Source organism: Plutella xylostella, chromosome Z (assembly GCF_932276165.1).
Source record: "Plutella xylostella chromosome Z, ilPluXylo3.1, whole genome shotgun sequence".
NCBI classification, from domain to species: domain Eukaryota; kingdom Metazoa; phylum Arthropoda; class Insecta; order Lepidoptera; family Plutellidae; genus Plutella; species Plutella xylostella.
In genome coordinates, this window is record NC_064012.1 from 12,466,540 (window position 1) to 12,481,271 (window position 14,732).

At 38.0% G+C, this 14,732-nt stretch overlaps 1 protein-coding gene across 2 annotated transcripts in view; it reads left to right on the plus strand.

Annotated features, from left to right (window-relative positions):
* Positions 1-1,375: 1,375 nt before the first annotated feature.
* LOC105380641 overlaps positions 1,376-14,732 on the plus strand; it is a 100,748-nt gene continuing 87,391 nt past the window's right edge. The window contains exons 1-3 of one of the 2 annotated variants that reach the window (XM_038121844.2): positions 1,376-1,907; positions 9,393-9,536; positions 14,293-14,355. In XM_038121844.2, the coding sequence (XP_037977772.2) occupies positions 1,433-1,907; positions 9,393-9,536; positions 14,293-14,355 (682 nt within the window). In that variant the 5' untranslated portion in view covers positions 1,376-1,432. The remainder of the gene's footprint in view (positions 1,908-9,392; positions 9,537-14,292; positions 14,356-14,732) is intronic. The other variant, XM_038121843.2, reaches the window with a different exon arrangement.

Here is a 14,732-nt window from a genome sequence, read left to right on the forward strand (position 1 = left end):
ATAATTATTATAACATATTCTTTATTTGCACACCAAAAAGAATAACACATTACAGATCAAACTTAATTTAACAAAATGTACAAATGGCGGCAAAAATATTTCTCTCAATCGGTATTTCCTTTTTTTAATTGTAAGTAAGTAAATAACTGACAATGATGAAAAGTCTTTGCAAAATGGCACTCTTTATTTTCATAGTTGGACTGTACCTAAAGATAGACTCATTTAAAATTTTACTAATTATAGTAACATTGAGGCTTTTATGGCTGGTCATGTAGCTCCGAGATACATTTACGAGTTACGAATAGTTACGATATAAATTAACCCCCTTATTCATAGAAAAGTTACAAAACGTTTTAACTAATAAACTGTTTTGTCCCTCTCTGTCAAAGAACAAATTGTTCTTTGTTGGAGAGGGACAAAACAGTTTATTAGTTAAAACGTTTTGTAACTTTTCTATGAATAAGGGGGTAATACTACACAAAATGACGGTTGCATTGTATCATCATACATAATCAGACATTTCAGACCACAATTAGATAAAAAAATCGGCACACAGTCAGGCCGAACATGTTATCGATTGGACGCTGAATGCGGGAATTGCCGAGATTATTTTGATTTCAGAATTAATTGTTAATACCTAGTTAAAGTGTAAGTACTGCAGTATGCATAGTATAACATAAAAATCTAGTGATAAGTCATTAAAAGTGTACGTCTTAATTACAAACTTGAAGTCTAGACTCCACTGAGTCACTTTTTCATGTTGCTAGACAAGTTACACATTGTATACGCGCTCGCCGCTCTTACTCATGTGTACTTGTTTGTTCATTAGTGTAAAATACCCTTGAACTTATTCCCGCATTTACCGTTGCTATTGACCGTAGAAAACACATTGTTTATTAACAACACCCACACAAGAAAACCTTGTATGGTTTTATGTTTATTAAAAGTTGGAATAAAAAACGTAGTGTGGGTAGCGTGGGTCGTAGTAGTATTATAGTAACGAGAAAATCGAGCCATTTTGTTGCTTCAAACTTACGATCGCGTGGGTGTGGGGATGGACATCATGAAATAAATATTTTACGAAAATCACCCTTTCATATTCGGAAATGGTGAATGGGCCGTCTAAATACAAACACAAAATTGTTTCCTTATTCATAAATATTAAATGAATGTGTGCTAATATCTAAAAATACATCGGGTAGTTCGCACGTAGCTGACCAGAGCACGTTGTCCGCTGTGGACCGGGAGGTTCGGGGTTGTTGATTGGAAGTGATGAAGGTCGTAGGGTGGATAAGAAACGACGGCGACTCCGAGACTGCTCGCAGCAGGCGATCGATAGCACGCGGGGCCGCCCGCCGCCGCCGCCGCCGCCGCGCTAGCTCGCGGCACTCGGGCCCCGCTCGCGCCGCCGTCAGCCGCGCCAGCCGCGACCATGCGCGGCGACCGCGCCACTCGCGACTCGCGACACAACAAAGATCACGATAACTTAAAGTCATCACTTAAACAAAAGGGGAACAAGTCTAAAAAGCACAGAGTCGTGTTCGACGAGAGCGCTAATGAGTTCTTCGAGGCGGACTACATCATCGTGGTGCGTGATGAGTGCGGCTACTCCGACGAGGGCGAGGGCGAGGAGTGCGGCGGCTGCGGCGCGTGCCACCAGGAGGCGGACGCGGGCGCGCTCAGCCCGCCGGAGGGGTACAAGGACCTGGGCCTGTTCAACCGCGACGGCACGCTGCGGGAGCAGGCGTGGTGGGAGGCGGGCGACGTGGTGCTGGTGGGCGAGCGCTCGGGCACGGTGTTCACGCCGCAGCACCTGCAGCTGCTGCGCCGCCTGCAGCGCGAGCGCATGCTGCGGTCCACCATCTGCGCCGACTGCGACGCGCACGCCGCGCTGCACCAGCCGCTCGGTGAGTCTCCCCTTGTCTCAGCTGATCCGGCACGCACACAAGCCCATTGTCTCGGCTCTATTCATGCTCCGTCTCGCGCCTACAGATGCTCCCCCATTGTTCCTGACATACTATGTTGATGCGAATGTTATGCTTGGCGAAGTACCTACTGGTCGTGTGATACGATACCTACATGTAGCTCGCGAAACTTTTTGTTTGAGAATTGTCGTAGTAATCAGCTGATGGCCTCGGCCTGTAGCATGTCCTCCATTATTCACTAGATAAACAGTGTTGGTTATTGCGAGCGACGGCCTCTTAATTACTTTTAATTAATTAACCAGTATTTAGCAATGACGACTGGGGGTCACACAGCATACATATTTTAGTTTGTAGTAGTTTGTACGTAGTTTCTGGTAAGGATTTTTCTTTAATGATTCAGTTGTAAGCTATACGTAAATCAAAAACACTACAAATACAGCAGCTGTAATTTTCGAAGAGAAAATACAACGTATTAAGGAATATGTCATTTAAATATCGAAATTATAATTGTTATCCAATTATAAAAAAACAACTTATTTTGAATAATGAATATATAATTTACTTACCCTAAACATTTCATTCCTACTTAAACCAATTAAACATTTCAGGGCTTGCATAGAAAATATAACAGAAAGAAATCAGAATGAATTTATTTTGAGCGTAATCACTAAACACGTTGTTTGTAGATAAGTATCTTAAATTTTCTCCCAACTACACTCACAAGCCATGGAAAAGTTGCAGTGACAATACCACCACATTATTACTAAACAGAAAAGGCTAGCTTAATGACGCCGTCTGCAATATTGGAGTACATTTAACAGCACAATAGAATATTAACAATTTAAACATAAATATTGTGTTCAATTTTTTAATCAAATGTTTTAAAAAATCGGCGTCATTTTGTAAGTGGAACTTTTTAATTGCTCGTAACTGCATTAATAAAGCAAAGAAAACCTTGTAAGTAGGTACCCTAAAAATGCAAATGTCATTCTATTACGGTTAATGAAATACGGCCCGCTGACAGACCGACAGTCAGTGAAGGCTTAGTTAAATGGTCTTCGGTTGGCAGTTGCCAGTGTTGGCACCCATTGTAACTGAAAATAGCCTGAAGTCATACAGGGGGTTGGTAAATTGGTAGGTAGGTATAGTACCTAATCCAAAAAGGGGTACCTCATTGCTAATGCGACATTCTAAAAATCTTTTGTTGTAAAACTGTTGGAAATTTGTTTTTTTAATCTTCAGAAGAAAAAAAACCAACACATGGTAACTCATCTATTTTTTTTGTAAAAACAAATGTGGTTCTCTGAATTTAAACTTGTGTCTGTTCGTTAAAATCTGAATTAAGCCGTTCAAATTTTATTGGTCTGAAAACCAGATGCCTACGTTTTTTTAAAGGAATATCGAAAAATAAATGTTTCACGGAATGTTGCTGAAATAATTGACGTGTGTTGCTGGGGCCGATGACCTCACCTGAAAGTTCAGGATAAATTAACAAAAACTTGTAATTTTGATTGTTGTTTTTTTTAACGTAGCAACACACACATTAATGTTCCTATCACACAACCAATAATTTAATAACCTCCTCGCGGTGAGTAATCAAAATTACCGAATTTTATTCACACACACACTCACGCCTTGTACTAATGTACTTCCTTGCGGGGTAGGCAGAGGTGCATTGCTGCACCCACTTTTCGCCAGAGTGTTCTGTTAGTCCCAATGTAATAGGTGGCGGGCCTATTGCCATTTTACGGGCACATCCAATTTTATCCCCATCATACATAATAATTTCAATAACATTTCGGTGGCGCAGAGGTCGATTTGAAAACATACTTCACTGTAGGTGCACGGTTTTAAAGCAGTTCGATATAATACCTAGATAATTATTTCGCTTTGGTTTGGTATTTCGTATCGCAACTCACCGTATTCATGCACGATATGATATTTATTATCAAATTGTGCATATACATTTATCAACAAATAATTAAATTGTATGACATCGACAAAATATCCAATCTACAAAGGATCAAAGTGACCAATATGCATTAGGCTAGCGTTATACAGTCGTCAAAATTGATGAATTTCCGAACAAAGACTCCGTGTTTTGTCAATATTGTACCCAATATGTAGAAGTCGTATTCTACTATGTCATTAAATTATTGCTATAGAAAGGTTTTTGCAGTCTATTAATCTCTATAATATTCAGTTATTTTTTGCCACTATTTTATTTAAAAAAATGCTGTACTTGCAGTCAAGCATTACAATTAAACATGATTTTATTGTTAATTCCGGAATCTGGAACCTCTAATCTCTACAACTTCTTTCCTATTGCTGCCAAAATGCTGGTTAAAAAGCTATCAAATGTTAGTAAACTATTAAGTACCACTGCTCGGTATTAATACGACTGGTAATGATATAATTATTATGGTAATGCAAATCTAAATATGAATAGAATACGATTATATATTCATATATACGCGAGATATGAATCACACACTCACACACACACACACACACACACACACACATATAATCCTTTTGAAATTAGGCCCAATCAATTCTAGACACGATGTGCTGAATGCAACGTTTCAATGTGACTTCACAGACACACATCTGAGTAGTTATATTCGAATTGCTTTCAACACTCCAGCTGTGCGACGCGACAGGGCCCTTGGTATCTTCGCTCGCAACAGATACCAAATAGTGTTCGTATCGTAATTCGTAACATTGACATTTCAATTTAGTGTCTCAGGATTTATCGGGAAATATTGCTTAGGGAACGGGATATTTTAATCTAAACAAGTGTTAAATTCCAGCTGGGTACGAAATATATACCATGCCTTTACATATTCATAAATTTTCTCCATTGCAATTCAAGGTTTCGTTCAATTAGTATGTACATTCTTAATTAATTGTGAATTGTTCCGAAAATCTAATTTTACAGCGCTCACACAGATGTGCTCTTGTGATGTTCAAATCCATCATTTCATTTTCTACGTAGCTGGGGTGGACAAAGAGTTAAACAATATTAGTCTATGAAAGTGTTGATTTGTCATAAATTACATGCAGAAATTAGCTTTTATAAGATACGATACGTTAGCGTTATTTATATCAAAGTTATTTTCAGCCTTGTTAAGAAAGTATTTACAGTGTTACCTATTAACCTATTTTGCCAACATTCATCCTACACTTTCACAAAGCAGGATGAGCTGACAGTCCGATTGTCCTCACTAGTTTAACGTTTAACAAAACAAACGGACGAAGGCCAGCCGAGCCGCCGTGGTCGGCTCGTTTCAAACTTGCTACAAATAACATAATGCAATCCAACTTTTGACTTTGACCGAGTTAAAGTAAAGTTAAAACGTGCCGCAAGTGATGCATTGTATAATGAACCAGTTGAACAAATGAGTTTTTATAGAAAAACCTATACAATCATCAACAATATGAAACTTTCCCTATGTAGGTAGCTGGAGGTCTGGGCTATAGGATAAATAAATAATAAATGGTTGAATGGTTTTCTAAGTACGCAAATAATCCTGATAGGTAAGTATGTACTTACCATTATTATGTAAAATGATAAATCCGTCATTAGATCAGAGCCGCGAGCACAGGATTCGAAACCTCCGTTTACGTTGCGTATCCTCAAATGTCACTGTCAAAATGAAAGGCAAATTTGTTAGTTCAAAAAGTGGCATTTAACCCATAAGTTTGTGTAGATTCGATAATAGTATCGAATCCTGTACCCGTATCACGAAAAACCGCAGCATATTCTATTCGATAGTCTATTCGAAAGTGCTGTCAACCTGTCAACAACAAAATGGCGGTGTATAGATTTGCGAAAGTTTGACAGCTATCATTCCATAGGTCATTGTCAGAATAATATTATGTACTCTGTGGTCATTCTTTTCGAAACTCATTCGAAAGGTAAAAAGTGTTCGAAAGTGCTGTCAAGTTGACAATAGTCGCACTCGCATTCGATTCTATTCGTTAGCTCGAATTTTCATGATACGGGTACTGTGCTCGCGGCTCTGCACATCTACCAGACCATTTCTACACGTCATCATCTGCCAAAAGTCATTAAAATCTTATTTAAAACCGTACCTTAAAAACTCGGTAATTACAAAGTAAAACTTTCACTTTATTTGCTCACTCAACACTCAATCCTCTAAACGGCCGCCTCCAGGCGCTAATTGCGAATTTTACTGTTTCGCATTTAAACTAAATTGCGTCTCAAAGGACAAAGAATAACCCTTGTGATAAAATAAAATGGTCGCTTGGGCTCTTGAGTGGAGATACAACACCCGGTAATGTGATGGCCTCCCTTCAACTAGATTGTATTGTACACATGATCTGCTAAAGGTGTCGGATAGCCTCGAACCCTACTTTGCTTTCAGGGCGACGGCCAAAAAAGAAAATAGGTTTATGACCAGTAGTTCATTGAATTGAGTGACCGATCTATACCTACTCATTATTATTGTTGGTGAGTATTTATCTTCTATATTTTTATTCGTCCTTTGACACAAAAAAACTTTGGCTTATGATATAAGCTTTATCATTATACTTTAAAATAAATTAACGCTTTCAATTAGTTTTTAGTATACACAAACACAGAAACTACGCACAGAAAGTGGCGCAGCATATTATTTATGTCGAGGACAGGTAAAGCAGACCCTACTCAAATTCACGCCACAATAGTCAGAGACAGCGACGGCGACGGTATTTCGCAGTTCTATGTTAAAGGCTATCGGGACGTATCAGCGTTTCAGTCGAAATGAAAAAAAGTAGTACTTGTAATATCACAAACAATAACCTTCCCTTATTTATTGAACTCTTCTTAGATTTTTTGTTACTTAAATTGGACATTTAAAATATAATCTCGCTTTCACATTAATTTCACAAGTTTATTATTTTATTATATTTTACAAGGTCAAACTGAGATATAATATTAATTTAACAGTAAGTAATTCTTGCTCTCGTGTAGGCTTAACTCTGTTGGTCACTAGTAGTCACTACTGCCATCAAGCTTAAATTTTACCTTTTCCCTTATATTTCGAATGAAGTAAGTAGTCATAATTTATATCATACTAGTTAGCTTTTTTCGCAAACACTACCTTTTCAGACGGGCATACATACAAATAGCCTGTGTAAAAAATATCTGGCATAGCCGGCGGTCGAATCCGGGACCCTTAGAACTAATTCAGAGTTACTATAACACTGTGCCATCAACGGTCTTCGTACATTGTCGTCGTAGTGAGAATAAGTGAAATCAGAGATCCAATTTAACCTGAGTAGTTTGTTGGTTCGTATCTCTAGTTTCTCTTCCACTGTTATTATTTATATGCTACCCTTACGCCACCTGACCTTATACACGTATATTTGATTTAGGATATCCCGATCTGGCCGTTTATAATTGGGATATAAGAAAACGAAAACCAATGAGTGTCTTCTCTGAAATCATTGTTACAAACACTGAAACTGAAAGCGTAACTAAGTTATGTTCGCGTTTATAAACAAAATAATAGAATAGTTTTAGGCTCCACAACCGTCCGTATTACAATTGAATTATTACAGTAAGCAAAATTTATGTCCGATCGTAAATTAGACCTGATAAATAATATAAAACAACTGTATAAATACAACTTAAAAGAAGGATTAAATTAAAGTGTTCAGAAATTATTCTTTAGCGGGAATTTCAGTAAGTATTTACGTTTACATCTACAAACCTTAATTAAATTGACAAATAAATACAGAAATTACCTATAACACCAGCTTGAATTGAGCAAGATCATTAGAATGCTGATAACAAATTCTCGGGAAAAGCTAAATTGCCCAAGATGCCAGATAAAACACCTACTCCTATTTAATTATTTATCTAAAAGATAAGTATTCGAAATCTCTGAATTTAATGTCTGTTAAGGATGATAATTAATCCACTGGGATAAAGCAAAACGTAAAACTTCACACTTTTAACTGCCTTGCCTCCTGGTTTGGCTATCAAAAATTTCTGGGAACTATGAACCTTTGCCTTTTTAAAAAAGGGTTTACAAGTCATGGTAATAAAAACACTTAATTTGAAAACCTAATAATAGTGCAGTGGAAGCCAGCATGTGACTTGGCTTTTATTTTATCATGCAATCTTATAGCCTCGTAGCACTTTTGTAGCTTCGTAGCGTGCTACGAAGCTAGCTACGGATAAACCACGCTACGATACAATAGGCAGACACTCGTTGACCGTGTCTCCGTCATAATTCATGATTCATGATTGATCCATAAACAAACAAAAAGTTTAAGTTATTCGAGAGATTTCGAGAACCTCTTTTTTATTGATTTACCAACTTTTTATTGCAGAACTTACATCTTTTCTTCCTTTGGCAAGTGACCCCCTGAGTACTGAAAAGTTTCGTATAACATTCGCATTTCGCAGGGCGTATATATTTTTTTGTTTGTGAATAGAGCCGATGCGACTGAATGTAAGATATAACAAAGATCACCACATATCTCATCCCACCAGTCTAGCCATCTCGAATAAATTTGGTTAAAGTTTTTCTGACTCCCGAAATCAAATTTGCACACGTTGAATATGGAACGCACTATCCTATGAGAGTTGGAATCCATCCAAATCCAAACTGTCAATATCTCCTAGTACCCTTGATGACGGTGACGCTTTGTCTCTTAGCGTCAATTCACACGTACCACAACCACACCACGTCGCAGCGACAAAATGTGGTCAAGCTGTGGTTACGTGTGAATTGTGTGACAGCGGCTTTTTGCAGTTGCGTTGTGGCAGCGACAAAATGTCGATGTGGTTGCGTTGTCGCTGTCATTGCGATGTGGTAACCACGTCGTCGAGTGCAGTTAATACGGAAAACAGGTTGCCGCGGTGCCGCCGCCGCGTGGCGGCGTTGCCGTTGCGATGTGGTTGCGTTGTGGTTGCGATGTGGTTGCGATGTGGTTGCGATGTGGTCGTATTACACAGGTGGTCGATAACAACGGCAAAATGTCGCACGTGTGAATTGGATTATTCATTGTCAATACAAAATATACGCCCGACCACATCGCGTGGTTGTGGTGTGGTTGTGGCTGTGGTGTGGTTGTGGTACGTCTGAATTGACCCTTATTACCATTGAGGGCTTGTACACAAAACTGCGTTGCGACGTCGCATCGCAAAAATCTGCCAATGTTTTGACAGTTTTTCAGGGCCAACGCTTGAGGTTAAGTGCCAATTTCGCTTACAGCATAACCAGGGATTATTGCGTGATTTTGGACACATCTGTCAAAATTGAATATGGAGATGACGCATAATTGATCATCCCTTCCCTGGTTACGATCTAACCGACTATGGAGAAATTTAAGCTTAAGTTTTTTGCGATGTGACGTCGCTTCGCAGTTTTGTGTACAAGCCCTCACCCTTGATGACGATGACTCTTTGTCTCCCATTTCCCCTTGATGACAATGTTGGTTTGTCTCCAGACATCGAGTACAACTACGAGGAGGAAGACTCGAGCGACGTGGACAAGGAGCTGCGGCCGGTGGCGCGGCGCAGCGGCAAGCACATCGCGGCGGGAGAGGAGCGGCCCCGGACCAACTCCAGCCAGCAGACCACGCCCACTGACGGTCAGTTTACTACGTTTTTTTTACCGAAAAGGGTGAAACACCTATTGACGGTCAGTTCACTACAGTTTTTAGCCAAAAAGGGTGACCCGAGCAGATTGCCGATTCTGTAGATGAACGAAAATGCCGAATAGACACTGCTGGCGGAATGAATTAATAGACTCACGTACAATCAAAATGTTTCATTTACATAGTGTTGGCACCAAATTACCAAAATTGTTTAAACATTTAATTTAGCATTTGATCAAAATATTAACCTTTTTTAGTTCGTATAATATTCTGATGCGCTGTTAAATGTACTTACTTCAATATTGCAAACACGGCGTCATTAAGCTAGTTTTTTCTGTTTAGCAGTAATTTGGTGCTATTGTCACTCAAAACTTTTTCATTACTCGTGAGTGGAATATGTGTGGCAACCTTGCTATACTATGGTTATTCTAGTTTTTTCTAAGGTTATAGACTTTAACCCATCATTGGGTTACTCGTATTCTCATGTAAGATATACTTTATGTTCGCAACCACGCAACATAGAATTGCTAATATTAGGCACCCAGCTGAAAATTATGGCCATTTGATTAAATTGAGACGGCTAGACAGATTCTAATATAATTTTTGATACCGTGCAAGATAAATTAAAATAGATGGATTTATGTTTCACATTCAATAATCGTCCTCACCGATTTAGCTGTTCTCCCGATACTAAAAGTAGCAGTTTGCACCTGTCTAAGATATTGATAGGTTTAGCTCAAGGAATATTCCGAACCAAATTGCACCTAGGGGCAGCTTTACCTAACCTAGATTGACTGCTTTTAGGCATCCATTCTATTATGGATGGTGTCTTGCTTTCAACTCTTGGCATTTTCGATAGCAAGTGAGCAAGGCCTGAGTGTTTTGTGTATGTAATTTAAAGTAACGACGATAATCCTACCAACGTGATCTCACTATAAACATACATATACGTTTTATTTTTAGTTTTAAGAACTGACGACCTTTGTCTAGCTAGGTTCTTCTGAGTTTATCCACCCGTCTGAAACAAAATTGAGCTTTGAACCCAACCAAGGTCAAGTTATCTATGTAGTAAATGTACTTGTCACACCCACGTGTAAACAAATACGTAACTATATCCGGAACATCACTAACCGTAACGGAAGATCTGATGCCATAAAAAAATGTTGGAAAGATCTTAAGGCAAACTTGCACCAACATCTTAAATATAATTTTAAAATTTTGTGACTTGCACCAAAAAGTTAATCAAAATTAAATCTATTGCTCTCTTGCTCTGGCATAATACTGTCAAAGCAAGATAAAGACAGCAATTGATTAAATTGCATTTAAATGTTTGGTGCAAGCCAAACTTTCCCTTCGAAATTAGAAACGTGAATCCATACTAATTTATGGCTTAAATCGAGATTTAACACTAAATCAAGATTAAAGATTTTGGTGCAAGTCGCTATAAGAACAGTAATCTCAATGACACACCAGAAACCAAGAAAGCATATTTAAAAAATAAATTTCCTAAACAATAAAAGCGCTACGAGTTTGCGATATCTTCAATCAAAACATGTATAGCTGCAGGTAACTAAAAATAGCAGTCGTCTGCCGGCCGGCTAGCGTAGCCGTCGTAGTAAGGCCGATAGAATACAATGCATCGATTTACCTCACTCCACTCCCCGCCACGTGGACTCTTTACAATCTACGCTACAACCACTATGTACGCGTTAGCCTTCTCCCATGCAGTTTATTAATAGATTACTATACGTGGAATTTCATGCCCCGTTAGTTTGTGAATGAATAATTGTTACCTGTTTTAATCCTCAAGGACTTTAGCGATTGTTGAACTGTTAACGTTTATTGACCCACTGGGATGAAATGTACGATTATTTGGAGTAATAGTGAGAGGAGAATATAAGTCGGATGCAGACAATGAACATTGTACATGATCATGATCGGTCATAGTTGGTCTTTATAGCGTGTCTGTGACAAACACTAGAGAATCAGTCAGAAAAGTTGACCCTCTTCAAATACCCAGGGTTAGGCTCCTTCTGTGGACTCGCTTGTTGATAATTTATCATAATCTCTGAAATCAGTTAGTTAACTGCGCAGGAGTTGAGCATCCAAAAGTTAGGTCCATGACTGACACCACAAAATAGTTCACCGGTGGATTGGTCCTATAATAAAAATTTAGTCATTTACTCGATATTATGTATAACAGATTTTACTTTCTGTAAATGGTCTTCTAACCATGACTGATCTTATGTCAATTTCAGAGTGATGTCTAGACATTTAACACATATGCCATAGTATTATCTAGGCCGGACAGGCAGATATAACGAATCTATAAGCATTTCGTTTGGCCACTTGGATCCGGAACCATAACCTATCTATCAATATCTAAAACTATCAATATGTTTAAAGTTTACTTATCGGAAACACACGATTACTAAACATTCACGACACAAAAAGATAAGTATTAATCACACAGTGTATTTATTAAAATAAAACAAAATTATCTCGTCTATTTCAATGTATTAGTTAATGGGTTAGTCTCTGTGCAAAACATGATAATTATAATCTGATCTAACCAGCTTAGTAACAATGCACTAAAAGGTATTAAATGAGCTTTCGGACGACCGTCTCTTCGTTATTTGTGCAACGGACCATTCGAAACATTTCTGCCTGATCTCCTTTATTCCAGTGAAGGATTATTCAAACAATGTTTGTGCTGTCCAACCAGAGCTTCGTTTGATGGTTTTAAGCATTTCCCAGAAGGAAAATACTTGTTTTGCAAATGCTTCATTCAACAAACAGCTATTAGCCAGCGTCCACTAACCCTAGAGCCTTTCGTCCCATGTTTACAGATTTAGTTTTTACAAATTTTCTACTTCAACACTGTAAAAATGGGTAATTTCTACTGGTTTACATGTTTATTAGATACTTACACACATTTGTTTCAACGGAATCACGTAATTTAGGTACTCCTTTTTCGCATTTTTATGATAACATTTTTTTAATAATCAGGCTTAGAACAAGAACCGGGAAAATTATAATTTATTAAAAAGAAAGCAGATTTTACGTACCGCTCTATAAAAAAGCACATTTTAGACAAGCACGTGCAATAATAAAAACATGCATTTTTGGCCAGGGGACCATGGATGAATCTTGCGGAGAAAGCTAATGTATGATTTAAAAGGGAGAGTTCCCAAATCGCATAGAGAAACAGTAAACGTGTTCGGTTACCACCAATCTGTCCCCCCTAATAATATGCAAAGCCGCGACTTTTCATAGAGAGTAGTCGAAAAGTTATCTATCTTTTATACCGGAAAGCTCTGAAACAACAGGATTATCACGTATGTAAATGCGTTCGTTAGGATTCTAATATATGCGCAGACACTCGGCGTGCTTAGTTGGTAATACCCGTAAAACCGATCCACGCGGCTGTGAGACTGATAATAATCAAACACGTGCTCTACACTGGATCTTGTGACAAGTAGGTCACTTCTAGTAATGGTGTGTCACATACAAAAATAAAGCAAATAACTGTCTGCATTCGTTTATTGTTAATCTAAGAAGTAAATAGTATACGCTTGGAGAAGGACATTTTTTGCTATACAGTAGGTTTTTGTTTCAGATATGTAGACGGGTTCTACCTTTTTTGGCATAAGATTTATTTGCCTAATCTCGTATTGCATAGTAACGTTTGGTCAAAGTCTCGTTACGCCGAAAATCGTATGGCATAAATCTCATTTTGTAAAAAGTTATTTCGCATAACATTGTTTAGCCTAATAATGGTATGGCCAAATCTTGAATAGCCTAATAATGCTATGGCATAGGTTTATACAAAGTAATAATATTCGTTTGGCTTTAACTTTGACGGAGCGTCTCCCTACATAGCGCAAACTGGTGCCTTGTATTGTTTCCGCTGTTTGGAAAACGCTCCGCTGCGCTCCGCTTTGGTTTTGATGAACATGTGCACCTAACACGCTCCTCCTCGCTTTGCTCGTCGTCGCACCTATTTTTAGGTTTCGATCTCATGGGGTTTGTAATAATTATATTGGTCGTTAACTTTCGATTTTTTGATCATACAATATCGTGATTTTCGGGATGTAGGAGAAAAATACCACAATTTGTACATTTACTACATACTTAATATATTATTTATTAAGATAACATTAGGAGAAACAAGATTATACATAGGTATAGACGAACATAAATTTGAGCAAACGAAACTTAGGTGTTTAAAGATTGTGCCTAAAGAGTTTTAGACGAAACGAGCCTTATGCCACATAAGTCTTGGCAAAGTGATGGTTCGGCCAAAAAAGTTTAGACCATACGAGTTATGCGACATGAGTTTTGGTCAATAAAGATTATGCGAGATGAGCGGAACCCATGTAGACGTTTTAAAAGACAAATAGTTACAGGCCATCTATTGCGAATTTGTTTTGTCAACGATTTTTAACCGACTTCTAAAAAAGGAATAGGTTCTCAATTAGTATGTATGTATTTAAGTATGTTTTAAAAAAAAATCAAATTATTGTATTTGACAATAATTACTTCGTTAATGTTACTTCGTTTTGACTTCGCGTTTGGGCCCCAGGCTGTTAAAAGGGTACAGTAACCCAAAAGGTTACTTACAGATGACTCAGGGGTATCAAAAGTTTTACAGAATGAGGCCCTGAGTCACCCCCTTCCGGCTTACTATACCACTTTTGCAAAATTAATGTTTATTGTTAGTTTGTTTAATTTTTATTGTTTGTTTCAGATATTTCGCCTGAAATGTGCATAGAAGACCATCATGTTGAACCACAGCTTGCTCCAGTTACAAGTAAGAGTTTTATTAAGAATTTTAAAATAATATTTATGTATTTGTATATATCTATTTATTATAGAAAGTGTACCAAAAGTTTCGCAAAAGCATTTATGTCACATAAAAAGTGATAATGATAACTTTTTTCGTAGGACTATTTCAAGTTTTCGAATGCTTGGGGTTGTAAGTGCATTTCTGTTATTTTTTCACGAAAAACAACTGAACATTAAACATTATCTATTATAATAACAGACTCTGCAGTTACATGAAAGTTACGTATCTTAGTCGCCCTGAACTTCATGTCGCGCTAAAACGACCTTGGCTTTGCCTCGGCTGCAGCCACCGAGCGTCAAGTGAATGGGAGCGTGTCAGAAGATAGAGTGGAGTGGCTTGAC